At 35.1% G+C, this 18,317-nt stretch overlaps 2 protein-coding genes and 1 long non-coding RNA gene across 12 annotated transcripts; 1 reads left to right on the top strand and 2 right to left on the bottom strand.

Annotated features, from left to right (window-relative positions):
• The first annotated feature begins 1,080 nt into the window (after positions 1-1,080).
• On the top strand, positions 1,081-10,790 carry Dsh (Segment polarity protein dishevelled). 4 transcript variants are annotated; one of them, XR_011800827.1, is made up of 11 exons: positions 1,081-1,753; positions 2,267-2,336; positions 2,737-2,989; positions 3,101-3,283; positions 3,367-3,577; positions 3,721-3,849; positions 3,934-4,148; positions 4,222-4,713; positions 4,789-5,037; positions 8,622-9,551; positions 9,751-10,790. XR_011800827.1 is itself a non-coding variant. In XM_072011428.1 (10 exons), the coding sequence occupies exons 1-10, from the start codon at positions 1,593-1,595 to the stop codon at positions 8,660-8,662; spliced, it is 2,004 nt and encodes a 667-aa protein (XP_071867529.1). In that variant the 5' UTR covers positions 1,081-1,592; the 3' UTR covers positions 8,663-10,790. The 4 variants fall into 4 exon arrangements, 3 of the variants coding, with proteins under 3 accessions (XP_071867529.1, XP_071867528.1, XP_071867530.1); XM_072011428.1 differs by having other exon boundaries at positions 8,622-10,790; XM_072011429.1 differs by lacking the exons at positions 8,622-9,551; positions 9,751-10,790 and adding an exon at positions 6,178-7,535 and having other exon boundaries at positions 1,083-1,753.
• LOC139991409 (uncharacterized) lies at positions 6,633-8,639 on the bottom strand. Its single transcript, XR_011800835.1, has 2 exons — positions 7,688-8,639; positions 6,633-7,268 (listed from the first exon to the last, which is right to left on the bottom strand). It is a non-coding gene; the product is annotated as an uncharacterized lncRNA (long non-coding RNA).
• On the bottom strand, positions 10,772-18,317 carry LOC139991399 (neprilysin-4). Of its 7 annotated transcripts, none has more exons than XM_072011422.1 (15): positions 17,786-18,311; positions 17,501-17,694; positions 16,805-16,953; positions 15,596-15,741; positions 14,810-15,063; positions 14,471-14,728; positions 14,191-14,393; positions 13,785-13,964; positions 13,492-13,703; positions 13,141-13,363; positions 12,720-12,896; positions 12,456-12,618; positions 12,100-12,309; positions 11,914-12,020; positions 10,772-11,638 (listed from the first exon to the last, which is right to left on the bottom strand). In XM_072011422.1, exons 2-15 carry the CDS (start codon positions 17,685-17,687, stop codon positions 11,363-11,365), a joined length of 2,745 nt encoding a protein of 914 aa, XP_071867523.1. In that variant the 5' UTR covers positions 17,688-17,694; positions 17,786-18,311; the 3' UTR covers positions 10,772-11,362. The 7 variants fall into 7 exon arrangements, with proteins under 7 accessions (XP_071867523.1, XP_071867521.1, XP_071867522.1 ...); XM_072011420.1 differs by having other exon boundaries at positions 17,790-18,310; XM_072011421.1 differs by having other exon boundaries at positions 16,805-16,950; positions 17,790-18,309.

The following is an 18,317-nucleotide window of genomic DNA, read 5'->3' as shown; positions in this document are numbered from 1 at the left end:
ACGCTGATACGCGATTTAATTTCATTTAAAATCCCTTTTCTTTTGCTCGCGCGACCGTATAATTAAGTTGACGCTCCGCACTACCGAATTGAAAGCGGAGCTGCCGCACAGTGTCTTTTTCTTTTTTGCTGTTGTCTGGAAAAAAATAATGAATAGAATTACGCTTAATGACGCGGCCTGAACATATGTGGTAATTACCCAACAGTAAAAAAGGCGCGATTCGAACTGTTTGTTGCGTAAGACTACCGAATACAAACATTATCTTCCGCTTTCGCATTATTAACCGCAAATTCAATGGTATAAAAGGTCACGTGGTGAGACGAAAACCTATTGACTTTAAAGTATGTATACTAGTACAATTGGATATAACAATTATTCTCTTTTATATAACTGATCTTTATCAAGGACGATAGAATCATCAAACACTTAATAAGAATTAATAAAACTATAATCAATAAGTTGTTAAAACATATATCAGAGTGCGTTATCTATAAGCAAACAAACAAAGATTATAGGACTATATAAATAATTATGCGACACGAGTATATAATAATACAGAGATATCTATCTTAACTGATTTAATTAAAAGAAATTAATGCGAAAGAAAATATAATTTAAACTCGAAAGTTTATTGCATATGTTATTAAATTTTTGACGTCTGTTTACTTTAGTTCCTCTATCTCAATAAATTAATTAGTGAACTTATAATATTATTTGACTTAAATTCTTCCATGATGTATAATATCAAATATTAAATAAATAAATGAAAAGAACAGATATAAATATGCTTCTGATGAATAAGGTATAATTGAATATCCCAATAGTAACTTAAATTTTGATTAGAATAAAGATTATAGATTTCTACTACAGACTACTGTTAGCTACGTAGAAACTATTACGCCCCTAAATTGAATTTCCACAAAAATATATATAAGTAACAAATTGGAAACTTTGCAGAATTTATTTTTTTCACGAATATCTGGTGTCAATGGGAAAATGCAATTTATTTTTCTTTTTTTTTTGTAATACTCATATGCTTAGCAATACAGTTTTTATTCTACTCAAAATTCAGATACGACAACTTTGAAAACAAAAACGTTACGCATATTGGATTTCGGAATCCTTCGCCATCTTCGACAATGGTGCAGTAATGCCATCTGACGATCAAGCCAGCGAATAGCTGAAATGGTGTAAAAATGAGGCTGGAGATTGTCTTTCTATCTTCGTTCGTTTCCAATCTTCGAACGGAGAGTCGAGTGGAGTGTCGGGCTGACTGCCGCGACTGTGTGTAATGTCGACAAGAATGTTGACGTTCAATTCAACTCGTCGGAAGCAACGAATACGCGTCGTGCGAGTCTCGTGAATAATGTCAACGAATTCCTTATAACTTACTACACGCAGCCGTAATAATGTTACGTACCGTGGAGTTTACATAAACCTGTAATATTCATGAACGAACGATCATCGTACGCGCGAGGGCTTTGGCTCGAACTGTGACGCGCCATATTGGTTTTGAGAGAATTGTTCATATTAGTGGGCTTTGGGTGAATCTGTTTTACTGCAAATGCACGTAGTATAATAAAGTTGAGACGATGGAAGAGACTAAAATCATATATCACATTGATGACGAGGAAACCCCCTACCTGGTGAAGCTTACCATCTCACCGGAAAGGGTCACTCTTGCCGACTTCAAAAATGTCTTGAATCGGCCGAATTATAAGTATTTCTTCAAATCAATGGACGATGATTTTGGGTGAGTGTCACACCGATACGCATGTCCATTGAATGTTACGCATCTATTCGTGTCGTAGTACAGATTAACGATTGTTACAGTGGAGAGGCATTATCTTTCATCTTTGACTCGAGTCAATGCCCTTCGATTTAAACAGTATCCGCTTTGGAATAGACTCACATTTTGACAATGTTATTTTTTCGTTTTCCGTTTGATTGTGACAGCCAATTCGTAGTAATTTTCTGAAAATTGTTTGTACCGATATCGAATCGGTATATTATATTTTTATAGCAAATAATGCATCGTAAATAATGCTTAATTATATTTTTTAATTCTTACTTTATTTCGGAATTTACCACTTGGTAAATTTTCATATTTATCATATTTTTATCAAAATTATCATATTTCTTTTGTTATTTTCTGTATTCACTTCAGATAGCTACTTTTCAAATTTGTATAATTGTTTCGCATTTATTATTATAACTTTGTTTTTTTCATAAAACAAATAATTGGGATATGTTGTTTCCTCAATAGTGTGGTGAAAGAAGAAATTGTAGATGATGATGCCCATCTTCCCTGTTTTAATGGACGAGTTGTTTCCTGGGTAAGATTCTCAAGTAAATTTTATGATTAGTACAATTTGTTTATTTATGATAAGCATGGACCTATTTTATGTATTTTATAGCAAAAAATTTATTTTTAACGTATGTTGAAATACAGAAATATTTCAGTTCTGAATATTAATTTCTTAAGTTATCAATAAAAACTATTAATATTTGTTTTGTGTGGTTATTTCTGTGTCAGTAAAACATAAAAAAATTTTTTAGTTAAAGAGCATGTAAATTTTACTTCATTTATTTCACTGTAAAACTGGAGAAGCATATATAGGATTGTAGCAATATGGAACTTTCTATTCCATAAAAATTTCTTATAAAATATGAATAAAAATTCAATGGAGCATAGAAAGTTTTTAATGAAAAAAACATCAATCTATTTATTGATAGTTGGTGTCTGCTGAAGGCAGCAATGTATCGGATGGTGCATCACAGTGCACAGATTCAGTGGCACATAGTGAGGCAAAACATGATCGTATTGACCATGTGACACCTGGTCACACAAATCGTGGCCCACCCCCATTGTCACATGATGACACTCTAACTGAAACAGAAAGTATTACAAGTAGTAGACAAGGGCATCATTTGCACAAAAGTTCAAGACACCATTCAGATAAATATGAGAAATACAATAAATACAATGGTATGCTATTAGTTCTGTGTGAATCATTCTTTAACTTCTAATTGCTCTAAGTATTACCTTTGTTCGAAATGGCAAAGATTCACACGTTATCATTATTTTTTATAAATTCAGGACTTCGTATAAATGGTCATTCGAAACACAGATCGGGCCATGGTTATGAGACTGCTTCTATTTTAAGTTCAGATTTAGAGACAACAACATTTTTAGAGTCAGATGATGATGCTAGTAGCCGTATAACATCAACTACAGGCAGACATACCAATATGAGTAGTACAGTTGACAGAGCAACTTTAGGTAAATATATTTTATAAGGAAAGGAAGGAAAATAGATCTGAAGATTTAGACCAGGAACTGAATTTTATGTATTTGGATGTTAGAGCGGCGTAGACCACAGAGGAGGAGGCGTCATAGATTACCACCTATGTCTAGAACATCATCCTTTAGCAGTATCACAGACAGTACAATGTCTTTGAACATCATAACAGTTTCGTTGAATATGGATACTGTTAATTTCCTTGGGATTAGCATTGTTGGTCAAAGTAACAAAGGTGGAGATGGTGGAATCTATGTTGGTTCAATAATGAAAGGGTATGTGTTAAACTGCAGTGAATTTTAAATTATATTGTACATAGAGCTCTGTACAATGAATTGTTAGAACAGAGTGTTCAGCAAAATAAAGTCAATATATTTATAACAGCAGCTCTTTCATTTAATTAATTTTAAATGTACAGGGGAGCAGTTGCTTTAGATGGCAGAATAGAACCTGGTGACATGATTCTTCAAGTAAATGACATTAATTTTGAAAATATGTCTAATGACGAGGCAGTTAAAGTACTACGTGAAGTAGTTCAGAAACCAGGGTATGTTTGTTTAATATAGCAATGCATTAAAATTTCAATAAACAAATTACAAGATTATAACACGATTACAAATGTAATTTTTAGACCAATCAAATTAGTTGTTGCAAAGTGCTGGGATCCAAATCCAAAAGGTTATTTCACAATACCACGTACAGAACCTGTACGGCCTATAGATCCCGGTGCTTGGGTGGCACATACAGCTGCTATAAGGGGTGAAGGTTTTCCTCCACGCCCGCCAAGCGCCACAACAATAACTTCAACATCAAGCAGTCTTGCAAGCACACTGCCAGATACAGAACGTGAGTTAAATAAATATTAGATTTAAATCAATTTAAAGAGACGGATGTTTCGTAAAAAATACATTTTGATTAGGACCATTGGAAGAACTTCATCTTACGGTGAATACCGATATGCCAACAGTAGTACGAGCGATGGCTCGTCCTGACTCAGGGTTGGAAATTCGTGATCGTATGTGGCTTAAAATAGTAATACCAAGTGCATTTATTGGAGCAGATGTTGTGGATTGGCTTAATACTCACGTAGAAGGATTTATTGATCGACGCGATGCAAGAAAATACGCATCTCTTATGCTAAAGGCTGGATTTATTAGGCATACAGTGAACAAGATAACATTTTCTGAACAATGTTATTATATATTCGGTGACCTGTGTTCATCTATGAGTAGCATGAAACTAGATTGCGATACAGTCGGACCATTACCTCCGCCGAATGCCTGGGACATGCCTTATTCAGGGACATATGCACCTCATTCTGCAACTGGTTACAGTCCAATGCCATTTAACTTCACTAACGAACCAACTGTATATGGTTATCACCGAGAAGAAAGTGTTCATAGCGGTTCAGGTGAGGATCGCATTTTATATTGCGATTAGCGTAATGGTTATTCAGTATGTGTTTCAAAGTATTATATTTTATCAGGTGGCAGTAGCGCAGGTAGTGAACATATTTGCAAAGAACCTATTCACGATTTGAAATCCTGTTCTTCAGCATCTGAATCTGAATTGCATATTCCATCAGTGCCAACTATGCCAAGTAAAAATTCTGGCAATGGAAATGGTTCGAATGGAAAGAGGTCTAACGGCAGTCGCAGTCGTTCCAGTGGTTCTGAACAATCTGTGCAGACAGGAACTGGTTCAGGAAATCAACAGAACCAACAAGACTTATCTGGTAGTAGACAGTCATTTCGCATTGCGATGGGAAATCCTTGTGAATTCTTTGTTGATGTTATGTAGATGCCGGTGTTGTAAATAGACGAGTTATAAATTTAGAGAAAAGAGCAACATATAATTGAATATTTTCGAATGAATACTTTGACACATTTATCTGACAGATTAAATAAGATCTTCTAAATCGGCGTTAGGTGTATTCTCTTTATCCTTTTAACATTAGTAGAAATCATATAAATAGATAACGTATATTTACAGTGAATCTTAAATGGTATTTCAAAGTATTTATTCGCTGCCCTATTCAATTTATTTCCAGGTTTATATAATTCGTATTTGATGTTTTAACGATTTGTTCATACGTGTCGTTTCAACTTTGCATTCCACTTTATGTTACATATTTGACAGTAATATTTTTGGAAGTTCGTCTCTATTAAATGTATTTTATATTCATTAAAATATTTGCATGTAATATGTAAATGTACATACTAATGTGGTTCAAAGAAGTTGCATCAGAATGTAAGATTTAAATTCAACAAAGAGTAAAACAGGTATTTTTTATGCCATAATAATAATAAAATTTCAAATCATTTTTAGAATATTGATTTTATTAGCTATAGTAGCTGTTGATTATAATTCATTTAATATTCCTTTTATTTTCATTATTTGATTAGTATGAATTTGAAAATTTACATATATACTAAATTATATATACGAGATAAAACTAAAATTGTATTATTATTATTAAGCTTTGCTGAAAAAAAAAACAAGTACATTTTCAATGTTGTGCATGAAATATGCAACTGTTGTGTTGAAGTTTAGCATACATATAGCAATAACGAGCCTAGTACAACTATTATGTACGAGAAACTCAGTATTTAATATCGATAATTCATTATTATTATACATACACTATACTGCACGCTTTACTATAAATATATTACGGTGTATTTGTTGATGTAAAGCACGATCGCACATGAAGTAGAGCACAAGCATGGTCATGTAAATAACACGGTTTATGTCGATAAATATACGTAATGAACATTGCAATAATTCGCTATGTAATGCATGTAAATTATAATTATTTTATAAAAAAAAAGGTACGTATTTTTTTATTAATATTTTTCCATTGCTTGCGTTCTAGGATTGTCTACGACAATGGGGCAGCTATTTCTTTAAAATCGAGAGGATATTATTTCGAAATGTTAAAAGGTTCACTAATTATTGCTTTGCAAACACATTCTTTAAAACTAATCCGCTTTAAATAAAAAGAAGGAGGAAAAACGGAAAAAAGCATATATATGCATGTACAAAGAAAATATGCAATACGATTGTTATTGTATATTGGGCAATTATTGGTGAATCATTTAAATTGAGATTGTCCATGCGTAAAGGACAAATTTTTATTGTATTCCTATTGATTCCAGTTATTTGGTGATGAACAAAAAGAAATTGTTTAAAATTATGTTGTGTGGTATTGCATCACAAAGTTCGACAATATGTAAATAGATCGAATTATGCTCATATTAAATGTGCCATCTTATCAGTGTTAGAAAGTACTGAAAAAGGAACTGCGACATATAATTTATATATACAAGCTTCCCAGGTGTATGCATTTCTTTACTGTTTATGTTCATTGATGTCATCTTATCTAATGAATTATTACGAATTCTTACGAATTATCTTCTGCATCTCATACACACACACACACACACACACAAGCTTATTTAATTTCAACAAACGTTCATTACATTTAATTGCGTCTTGCCGTTGCGTTATTATTATATAAATTTTTATTTAGCATATCACGTTGTATTTAAATAACGTTCTTTTTATAAAATGCCGCTAGAAAATACTTGCATTCGATGCACATAAATGCATTGGCGTCGTAACACTATAAGAGTAATTTCAAATATGGTGTGATGTTTATTCTTACCAAACATTTCACGTTAAAATGAAAAAAAAAAAAGTCAGTAGCGATTTTTACGTTTCTTTTTCTATCGATTTTAGTACTTTTTATATTTACACAAACTATCTACATTGCTTCCTTAATATTTATAAAACGTATATCATAGAAAATACTACCTACGTCTTTTTATATAACATGCAACCATGTTTGAAAATTTCGTTGTCTAATCGTGCAATTTTCCAAAATAACGACTGAAACCTCTTTATTTTCCCCTTTCTTCGGCATCTTATAATTATCGATAAATAGGCACTTTTTTATACTGTCCCCTGTAGAGAATAATATAACGGTATTATAAGAAATTTTTTACCGATTTGATAAGCATATAATGCATAGATTGTATAGGAAAGATTTTGTTGGAAAATTGCGCACTGGCATTTAATCGTTAATTTCAATGGAAATATTTTCATTTCGCTGCAAATGATTATGTAATTCGATATTTAAGAAGGTAGTTTACACGAACTGGTTTATCGATATCATTATGGTACCAATCATTATATATTATTCTGTAAAATATATACATATTTTATGTTGCAGACAGGTTGTACAGTATGTTTGAGAAAGGCAAAATGTGTATTTACGATGTATTGTTTCAAATTAATATTTACAAACCAAGATCCATTTATTATTTGAATAAAAAATGATACCGAGGATGAAAAATAGTGGAAATACAAATTTTGCGACTCACAGACATACTCCGAACTTGGTTTATTTTATTTTCTATTTATTGCGCCGCTCTAAAAGGACGTGCTGCTTTCTGTCTAACAAACGACTCAATTCCCCTTTGCAACTTACGTTGTGCGCATGTGGATTACATCATGTCAAAGACGTAATCGAGTCATTTTTGTGCCTTGTGCTGCGCTGACGATTGATGCAGAGCGGCGTATGCACGAGGAAACTCGTACACTGACTAGCGGTTTGGACAACAATAGCAGAGACAATATCTGTGAGTGTATTTTATTTTGTCACGTCGAGGGACTCAAGCTGATTCCTTTCTTTCCGTATATCTTTGTCTTTTCGAATTTCAAACATTAGTGAGTAATCCGTATCTGAAAGTAATTTTTTGTTTACCTAACTTTTATCATTGTTTCTTTTCTCTTGCTTCGTTCCGTTCCGTTCCGTTCCGTTCCGTTCCGTTTCGTTTCGTTTCGTTTCGTTTCGTTTGTTTTCTCTTGAAAGTTTTCTCTTATTTTAAGTTCCGTTACAGAAACTATTTGTCTACTGTTTTACGATAAAACTTAACACGATGACCGTGCATCTTCGATCTTGTCTTGATCATATTTGCACTCCAATTGCTTGTTTGAATATATTCAGCATCGTACGAGCATTTGTAATACAAATCTACGAATGCGTTTATCACGAGCTATTTAGTAGTGGAACACTTGTTACGTGTGTATTGTCGATAGTTTGCAGTTACTCTTGCATATAAATGATACATTCAAGAAAAATACTAATAACTTCTTGTACCAGCATACATCGTACATTTCCTTTATTTCGATCGTCTTTTCGTTACATCATCGTCTAAATAGTCCCAAATACGCCTATAGTATGTCCTTTTAGTGCAGCTGAATGATTGCCACCCTTAAAACTTATAACATAAGACACACATTTCTATTTTACAGATGAAGAAGACATTTTGGAGTACCAGTTTCTGCATAAGTGAAGATATTTGTTAATGCAATACGTATACGTAATGGTGGTACTATAGGAGTTGAAAAAAAGGAAATTAAGGTATATTTCCACTTGACCTTGAATTGGGTGGATGGAAGTAGCAAACACGAGACATATATATATTTATACATATATATATATATAACAGACGAATTTTGATTAAGCGTCATAGAAAATAAAGAATCTAAACTATATATAATTTGTAATGGCTATACATAAAAGAAGAAAATAGGATTAAGGCCATCAAATTTCCATGTGGTATTTAATATCATTCGAAAACGTGATCTATATAGATTTCGACAGGAAAATAAGAAATGATGGCGAAAAAGCGTGCTTTTTTAACGCAGGGTGTATGTAGATTGAGAAAAAAGAATTCTCGTTAATTCCATATATGTGTTTTATCGATATTTCGTGTTCTACCTTTGTTTTTTTATTTTGAAATAATCGCGATAATTATGTATCATTTTCGATTGTATATCTTTTCACATCGTTCGTCAGTTTAAACAATGATGGATATTTTTAGTTGGGCTTAAAGTTTTTCATTTTTGATCTTAAACATTTTTGAAAGTAAAAAAAATTCTTTTTTTTTAACTGTTTCATTTGTTTTTTTTTCAAATATTAATTATCATGTTATAATATGGCTGTATTTTTAATTATACGGGTATATGAACATCAAATTTACGAAATGCAAAGTGGAAACTAAGATTTTGGTACTGAGGATGGAACTGAGGTAAAGGAGCAAAAAGTGTCAGTATAATACGAGATGATATTTGCAAAATTCCTGATTTATTAGTACAACTTATGACTGCAAATACGTCTGTAATGAAGTGTTAATTCATGCTATGAAAATTAATTAGTATGAAGCATATTATACAATTGTTGTAAGTATTATCGTTTCACCTGAATTTTACGCTTAAATGAAAAAGAAAAATCGAAACTTTTGTAACTATAAATAACACAGAACACTTTTTATCAATCTTTATATGAAAATATTCTATTGGAGTTTTCGCGTTAATTCAATCAAGCAGCTATAGAATATTTAAAACATAAGTGATGATAATTTCACCATTATTCTCCTAGTTTAAACAAACACCATGCGTCGTTGAATTTTCTTTATACTAAATAATTGAGAATTCGATGTATGTACGATTTTATTTTTCCATACTACTTTAACCGATTACTCGTTAAGGGAAGGCAATACGTAAATAAATTGTAAAGATAGGATTATATAATTGGTGAAACACTTTCTCCCCCGATTCTGTGTGTAAGTTTATACGAGTAAGTGTGATGATACTGCATTGTCATGTGAATGCACGAGTCTCCTCCCTCACTATTAGAATTACGAATAAAAATGGAAAAAAAAAAAGAATGGAAGAATATGAAGTAAACCTCGACGAGTCAATATGAATCGAATGAAAGTTTACTCATTGAGACGCATTCGAACGCTATTCCGACTGAAGTATTTTAACGTCATTTAGAGTACCATAGTACAAGGCGACAAGATAGTCAATCGATATCGCATTTACAGACAGATAGTTCATTCCTTGTATTTTTTATCCCTTTGCGAGACAAATGTTTGCGGACTTTTTTATCAAGGCTACGACCGCGTACACGGTGTCGTCGATACTCTATTTGCGATGTTCAACGATTTTTACACTATTTATTATATATTATGCGAGACTAAGAGATTTGTAAAAAGAAGAAAAAAAAAAAGAGAAAACGCGAAGCTGAAGAAAAGAAAGAGTAAGGAAGAAAGTGGCGCATTCGTTAGACCGATAAAATAAACGACTTCTTCAATATGTGTGTTTCGTGGAAACATTGCGAGATGATATGACAGATTATGTATGTCGAGACGATCTTCTCTACCGCCTTTTTTTCTGTCGCGAAACTGACTGCGAAAAAAAAAAGGAAAAAATGTAATGCGAACGAGTTTATATCCATAGTATACACGATTACGTGGATGTAACGAATAATCACAATGGCTCAGATTATTCCGCAAGATCAGGTAAAGATCTACAGGAAGTGTAAGCTAAAATAGAACGACGAAAGAATTCAATACATGTAGTAGTGTGTGGATATACAGGGAAATAGATTGTAAAGATTTTTATGACTGTCTGAAATTATTATTGTCTTTGGTATTTGTCTTACAATTTCATTCTTAACACATCTCTAAACAGCGCAGCTGTTTGAAACATCTACAAGATACTTCCCTTGTGTGATATACACTTGGATCGTCAAGTCGTAGTATCACGCGGAAGCGATACTATTCCCTTATTTATTGTTACACAACCTATTTTGTTAGTACAGCTCGTATCCATGATCGACTACGTTGCGTGCCCGTAAATCGTTAAACGAGAACTTACAATTACTCCGGTTCATCGTTTCCTTCATCCTATTCTTGATTTCCTAGTAATTTCAGCATAAATTGTGTATACTCTACAGCATCAGCTATCATCGAAAGCATGGAACTATAGTTTCGTTAAAATCTTAACATGAATCTGGCAATAGTCTCTGGAACGTAAAGACTAATTTCAACGATTACACCTACACAGTCTAAACTTCGTTTGCTTCACACAATCGAGTAACGAACAATCTTCTTCTTTTTTTCTTGATTACGTAGCTCTGATTAATTTATTCGATCAACGATCGATGCGATGATGAGTTTGGCAGAAATAGATAAGCACACGATTGGTCACCAAACGGAGCATTTGTTAAATGGATTCATAGGTGCGCCCAGCGGGCAATAAAATACTTCTGCGAAGTCCACCGAATTCGATAAGGTGCCGATTACGCGAAACTTGCCAGGTGAATGAACGGCGGTCTTCAACTTGTTCCTGGTAGCTTCCGGTCTCATCGAACCGCACCACACTTGTGCGAAGTTCAAGAAGAACAATTGCTTTCCAGTCGCGTTTATACCTGGCAGAGTTTCGTCAGCATCACCGTTTGCTCGTAACCATCTTTCATAAGCCTAAATAAATACAAAACGGTTTAAGGAGTTGTCATACAAAGATCATAACAAAATTATTAATTATAATTGTTGAAACGATATATAACTTTTGAGGAGTTTGTTGATCAATAATTGACGGAAAAGAAAGAATTTTTTAAATGTTAAAAGTCTGTCCACTTGTTAAAAGAATGGAATACAAAAATCAGACAACCGTGACAGGGTTAAATGTTGTTAAAGAATTGAAGAAAAGCTCAGAAACAAGCTGTTAAAAAAACTAACAGAAGGAAATTGCTTACTCGAAAAGCTTGTTTAATACCGCCGTTATCCGCGATATTCTCGCCCTGGGTATTCATTCCATCAATCTGCATTCCAACTTCGCTCACGATATAGTGACTGTACTGGTCTGAAACATTTAACAGTTTTCGAGTTAGCGGGCAAAAGTTGGAAGGAAAGTTTAAAAGAATCGATGTTTCGTCGATTACCGATAAGGCATTGAGCTCGTTCGTGAAAGCCATAAATAGCCTCGTCTTTCCACCATCTATGTAGATTACCATCCTTATCGAATAATCGACCTTTATCGTCGAAGCCGTGGGTGATCTCATGGCCGATCACAACGCCGATCCCACCGTAATTTAAACTCCGTGGAAAGTATCTGTGATAAAAGGGCGGCTGTAGTATTCCAGCTGGAAACACTGAGAGTGGAAAGTAATTTAATAATTAATCGATATTCCTTTTTATCTTATGCAAAAGAAAAGAAAGGTCGTAGTATAAAATTGTGGAAAGTTTGTAGATCTTTCCCTTTCTTTTGTTCGCGCAATATAAAATAAATTATACTGACTTATCCTATTTTTACTGCGACTATAGTAAGCATTGACCACAGCAGGTGCAGTGTTCCACAGGGTCTTATTGACAGGGCTGCCAAGTCGATCCTGTTCTACCCTGGTTAAATGTTGCAAGATGTTCAACGTATTCTCGAAGTACTTATCTGGACGGATCACGACCTGAAAGTTCATTAGAAATTTAATTTTAAAATAATTTAAACAACGAATGTGTCAATTGTGTTCAATCAAATCTCAAAAAGAGCTAGCTCCGTGATTCTTACATCTTTGTAACGTTCGTTCAACAATTCAGGCTGTAGAATGAAATCAGGATAGCCGATCCTTAACAGCATTGCGTTTACCTTCTCGGTGGCCAGTTCTTTAGTTTCGTCGTCGATCCAGGTAGTTTGATTTAGAAGTTCTCTGAAGGACCGTTGTATATCACGAGTCATGGCCAATGTCTGCAGAAACAAGTATGAGGATAACGGAAATGTCAAAGCTTAACTATGATGAATTATGAACATAGAAAGAAATCTTTACATTTTAATAAAGAGAAAATTTTCATTATTATTATTAAATTTTTTCAAGACGCAATATAAAAGTGATATGGAACAAAAGAGACAATAAATAAACTCATAATTAGTCAAAAAAATACATTTACAAAATTAGTGAATGTTCATTAATGAAAATAAGAAGAGTTCTTACATCGTTTTTGCTTTTTTCGTCGAAATATTTTTTTACGAACATGGAGCCCACAGCCATGCCCATGTTAGAGTTCACTTGTGCTACACAATTTTTCCATCTGGACGGTGCTTGTTCCCTTCCAAACAGAATATAATAAAATTTTTGCTTAGCTTCTTGAAACCGATCGTCCAGATTGTTTACTCTGTGTCTAACGAATCGCCATAGAAGATAATTCGCGATAGTCCTGCAAAGAAAAGGTACTGAAAAATAAGAAATTTCAAAATTTCCAAACTTCTCAAACATTTCCTCAAAAATTACGTTTATGAAACAATGTCTACTTTTTACTATTGTATTTCACATGAAAGATTGTACCGTGGACTAGTTTTCGAGAGCAAATTCACCAAATCTTGAATATACTGCAACGCATAGACAACGACCGGCTCGGAAACATTCGTTGGTCGTGCCAGAACGATCGTTAAATATCGATGCCAATTAATTTGTGGCACCAGTGTCCTTAATTCTCCGATGCTCATTCTTTGATATAACTCTGAAACGTTTCTTCTCTCGTCGGGGGAAGACGTGATCTGTGAAACCCGAAATTAATCGTTCAATAGTGGACATAATTGAAATAAGTCAGAAAATTATAGAAATTACAATTGGCTTACCTTGGCGAGCTTAGTTTCGAATTCTATCAATTCGTCAGCGTCTATAGTAGCGTTTTGCAAAGATGCGCCCAGGAGAGTGGAAATTTTTATTAAATAATCCTTGTAAGCTTTTAAGTAAATGGTATTCGATGGCTGGAGAAAATAGTCTCTTGTAGGTAGACCCAATGATGTCTGATCGAACTGCAATTAAACTTTTCTTAAATTTGATATTTTTGCTTCTCCATTATGTAGAAGTCAAAGAGAAGTATTTTTTAATAGCATTCTCTACGAAAATAGTTTTCGCAAGGAACCGTGTAAAATTATTAAAAGATTTGATATATTATATTAATTTCATGAAACATTCGGTGAACCACAAGATGAAGTAAAATTTTTATCTCGAAGTTGTCGAAAAATTTCGAGTTTCTACCTGTATAACGTACTGGTCGCTGTTTTTAATGTCCGGCGCCACCCATTCCGAAATGAGAATGTCATTATTATAAAGCCTCAATTGTGCAACCAAGAGGAGCCAGTCGAACTTTTCCGGATCCCAATTTGGTCTCAGTATGGGCCATCCACCGAGTTCATCTAGAAGCTGCATAAGCGGCCGTTCCATGCGTTGCTCCAAGATCTCTAGCCACATGTATCGTGTTAAAATTGACAACCACTTACAGAAATATCTGAAGAAACCCAATCGAAAAACAATTTACCGTAGTTCATGCAACTGCGATACAAATATTTAGCCTTGAGCGTCGCGTCATCCGTGTATAATTGCAATCCTTTCGGTATAGGATCTTCGAGAAGCTCTTTCAACACAGAATCCAAAGATTCTCTGATCATTTCGAAGGTATCGTAAGCAGCTTTATCTTTAGGGATAGGATTATGTTTTGCCCAATTGCCACAGGCAAACTGGTAAAAGTCCTCGCAAGGATTAGCGCTCCTATCCATGTACTTCAGCATGATTTTTGCTGCGGCGAATATCTGTTTCTTAAAAAGCGTATGAGCAGCAATTATGCAGAGTAATTAGAGAAACTACGTCACAAGTGTACCTTGAGCTTCTCTGATGGCCCACGCGTTTTCCTCGCCTTTCCAAAACGCGTGGAAATTCGTGCCAGTGTCGTCGTCGTTTTGATCGTCGACGATTGGCAGACTGGTGTCCGAATCGTCGACGGAAATCGAGTGTCTACCACCTTGTTCACCCTCGTCTGATTCGTCCTGAGAACGCTCTTCGATATTGTCGTACGTGAAGAACTTGGAGCGCAGTTCTTCGTCCTTACGCGCGTCGTGCGTATGGTCGCCGTACCTGAACAACATAATTTCTGAAGAGAGCTGATTGCAGGTGTTATAGGTTCGAAAACGTATCACCGGTGAAATTTTTGATATAGCAGAACTCTATTTATTTGATTTATTTGAACGAAATTTTAATTTGTGTCCGATAGAATGAAGTTCTGCCGATCGAATTCATTTATTCGAACGTAAATTTTTATTATGAACGAAAAATCATAAGATCCTCATAGAGAGGATCACTAGATACGAGCTTCGATCATATAAAATATTTGTCCTCCGATAGGTTCGTGTAAACGAAATTCAACTATAATTTAAGTAGAAACATTAAATGGAATTTGATTAATAGACTGCGGATATTTATGTAAATTTATATTTTTACGAATATAATTACAGTAGTGGAGCTTCATCTACTAAACATATATTGCTATAATGAACATTGTACTTTAGATGTTATATATATTTGCATATTCTGCGAATCTTTGCGTCTTTAAATTTCCCATTAATGCATAAATATTCCGCAGTCTATCGAGTAGTATTTGGATAATTACTCTCGATAGTCGTTGCTTTGTATTTCAGAGTTTTCCTTGACCTCATCGGCGTCCACCTCGGTGTAATAATCGTCCAGGAAGTTGTAGATGTCTTCGTCGGAATTTTGATCGTCTGCTTTCTCAACGTTGTAGTCTATCGGTTGATCCTGTATCGAATATTCGTACAAAAATGATATTTTTACGGTGCTTTTTAAAATAGAAAATTGAGTAGTTGGAAGATGAATCGATATCTGTGTATGTAGCGTAGGTATCGTGTCTTTATATCTCAGAGTCGTTTCGGCCATGAAGTAAAAGACGTGTCGAATTTAATTGACCTTGTACGAAACGAGATGATTGGCAGTGAGACGATCGATATTTATACTGTTCACCAGTAACGCTAATTTAATGTTGATTAACTCTAATTAACGTCGCTGCGCACGACACGTTATCCAAAGTGGCTCGTATTCTTCTCGGACAATGCCGCTTAACTTATTATCGAAGACACCTTTGTCAACTCTTTATAAGGCTGTCAAAAATTTCATAATTCGATAGACTGATACGAAACACAGATACAATCGTATGACTATTGATTCTCATTAGCAACTTCCACTTTACTCTACTGCGTCCTTTTGCAATGGAACGTCAACCCTCTGCAATCTTCTTTCGCTTCGCATACGTCTACGCCGTTACAAAAATATTCGACTATAAAAGAATTACGCTTGCAAGATTGCAAAGGATTGAACAGCGCGAATCCGCTCGTTCTAGGCGAAAAAAAGAATACGAAAGAAAACCATCGTTATTTCTTGAAGAGACTCAGATCATTGTTCACAAGTGTCTAACGTCTCGCGATTCTCGATATCGATATCAGATCTGGACGTTATCAGGTCGTTGCCCGTTTACCAATCTGCTTATCCTCGTATCGCGTCGATTCGAATATAAAATTCCGAAGAACGCAAGGTTGAATAGCTCGAGCGAGGAGGATGCTCGAAAATCCTGACGTCCTTCGTTCTTTCTTCGGGACTATTTGTCGTCAATCGATCGATATTATACCGCACGTTCGTAGCTGATGATCGTAGATCGGCAAAGGCGAACGGATGTTGTATATTTTTTGTTTTCACGTATGTATTTTTAGAGAAAATGGAAAATAACAAAGAAGAAATAAATAAGACGAAGAAGAAAAGTGGTATTGGTTAGAGTCGCTTTGAATTTGATTTGCTTTGGATAAAGTACCGCGTCTAGGTCTCTCTTGTGTCGTTGTAGCTGCCTTGACGAAAGTAGAGTCTCCACTGGCACGTAGCTAGTTTTCATTCCAGGTGATAGGATTCTGTCTTCTTCCTCTTCTTCACCGGCCCGCTCTGTCTCGCTGCGGCTGGTCGCTGCTAACAGTTTCTATAAATAATATACTTTTCCTTTCTTCTATATCGCTTTATATTTATATTTGAAACTTTTATAACATTTCTAAAAAGATCCTTTTTCTTTCTATTAGATATAATTTCCATCATGGAGATTGTACAATTTTAAAGTAAAAGTCGAATCATCTCCCTGCCCGTGACCTATATTCAACGTCGTCTCCTGTGACGAGAGTTCATTACCAATATACCTATGTAATCTTAGAACGGATTACATGTGCAACATGGTAGGACAGGAAAACGATTAAACTCGAATATTCTTCCTGCGAGAACAGCCTTGGGACAACTTACTCTAACGACTTGTAAGAAGCCTCAAGAACAATTTCAACTACACCGACCCCCAATCGCAAGATCCGTTTGAATTATTTTCTTCTGACAACAATCGATAAATCACGCCACACATCTCGCACTCTATTTCGCTATTCAGATGTACACGAGTAGCCAACAGACCGGACGTCGTTAATATCGAGTGCATTTTACGAGCGTGTCGTTATGTGTACCATGGCAATAGACTTACGCGGAAAACTCTCCTCGGTCCTCTCGTCCTGCCTCCTTGTCTGGACCAAATACGTACGATGATAAGGAGCCTTGCCGATCACTTGCGATCGCGACAGAGCGATGAAGATTATAGTGATCGGCAGTAACACGGCTGGAATCAAGAGCATCAGTTTCACTCGGAAGCGCCAAGTGTCGTTTCCGCCCATGCACCACCTGTAGTTTCAAATATCGTGTTCTCCAATTGCCGATTCTAACTAATCGATCGATACTTTTGATAGTCATTAGCTAATTTTGGACATCTTACGAACTTTAGTCGACCAGTCTCCTTGTTAATGGCTAACCGACAAGAAGGACAAGGGCCACCGCTGAAGAAGTCATCGTCGTTATACTGATCCAAACTACTCGCGCTCCTCATCTTGTCTGAAAGCAAGTCGACCCCTTCTTCTCAGTCCAGTTGATCTACCTATTCTACTTCATCGTAACACATTGCGCAGACATAAATCGCATTCGCGTATCGCGCGTTTCACCGCGCAAGATCAAATCTTTGCCCTTATCTCACTATACCCCTAGTATACCTGCGATTTTACATTTCTTTTATTTTATACATTATACTTTGCCAAATCGAAGGACACCCGAATCGACATCTGTTTAGGGACACTCGCGTTTTAGTTAAGGTAAAGGTGATCGAGAAGAAACTTTCAAACAAATTTTCGATCGAAACGGAGATCGAAACCGTTTTCAGGATGGTGGCACCGTGCGTCCGTGAAGAAGAGGACCGACTGAAGCTAGTGCGAAGCTTCGATCTCGACACGAATGTTAATGTAACGTTGCGCGTA

Source organism: Bombus fervidus, chromosome 10, assembly GCF_041682495.2.
Source record: "Bombus fervidus isolate BK054 chromosome 10, iyBomFerv1, whole genome shotgun sequence".
NCBI classification, from domain to species: domain Eukaryota; kingdom Metazoa; phylum Arthropoda; class Insecta; order Hymenoptera; family Apidae; genus Bombus; species Bombus fervidus.
This window is presented reverse-complemented; position numbering and strand designations above follow the sequence as displayed.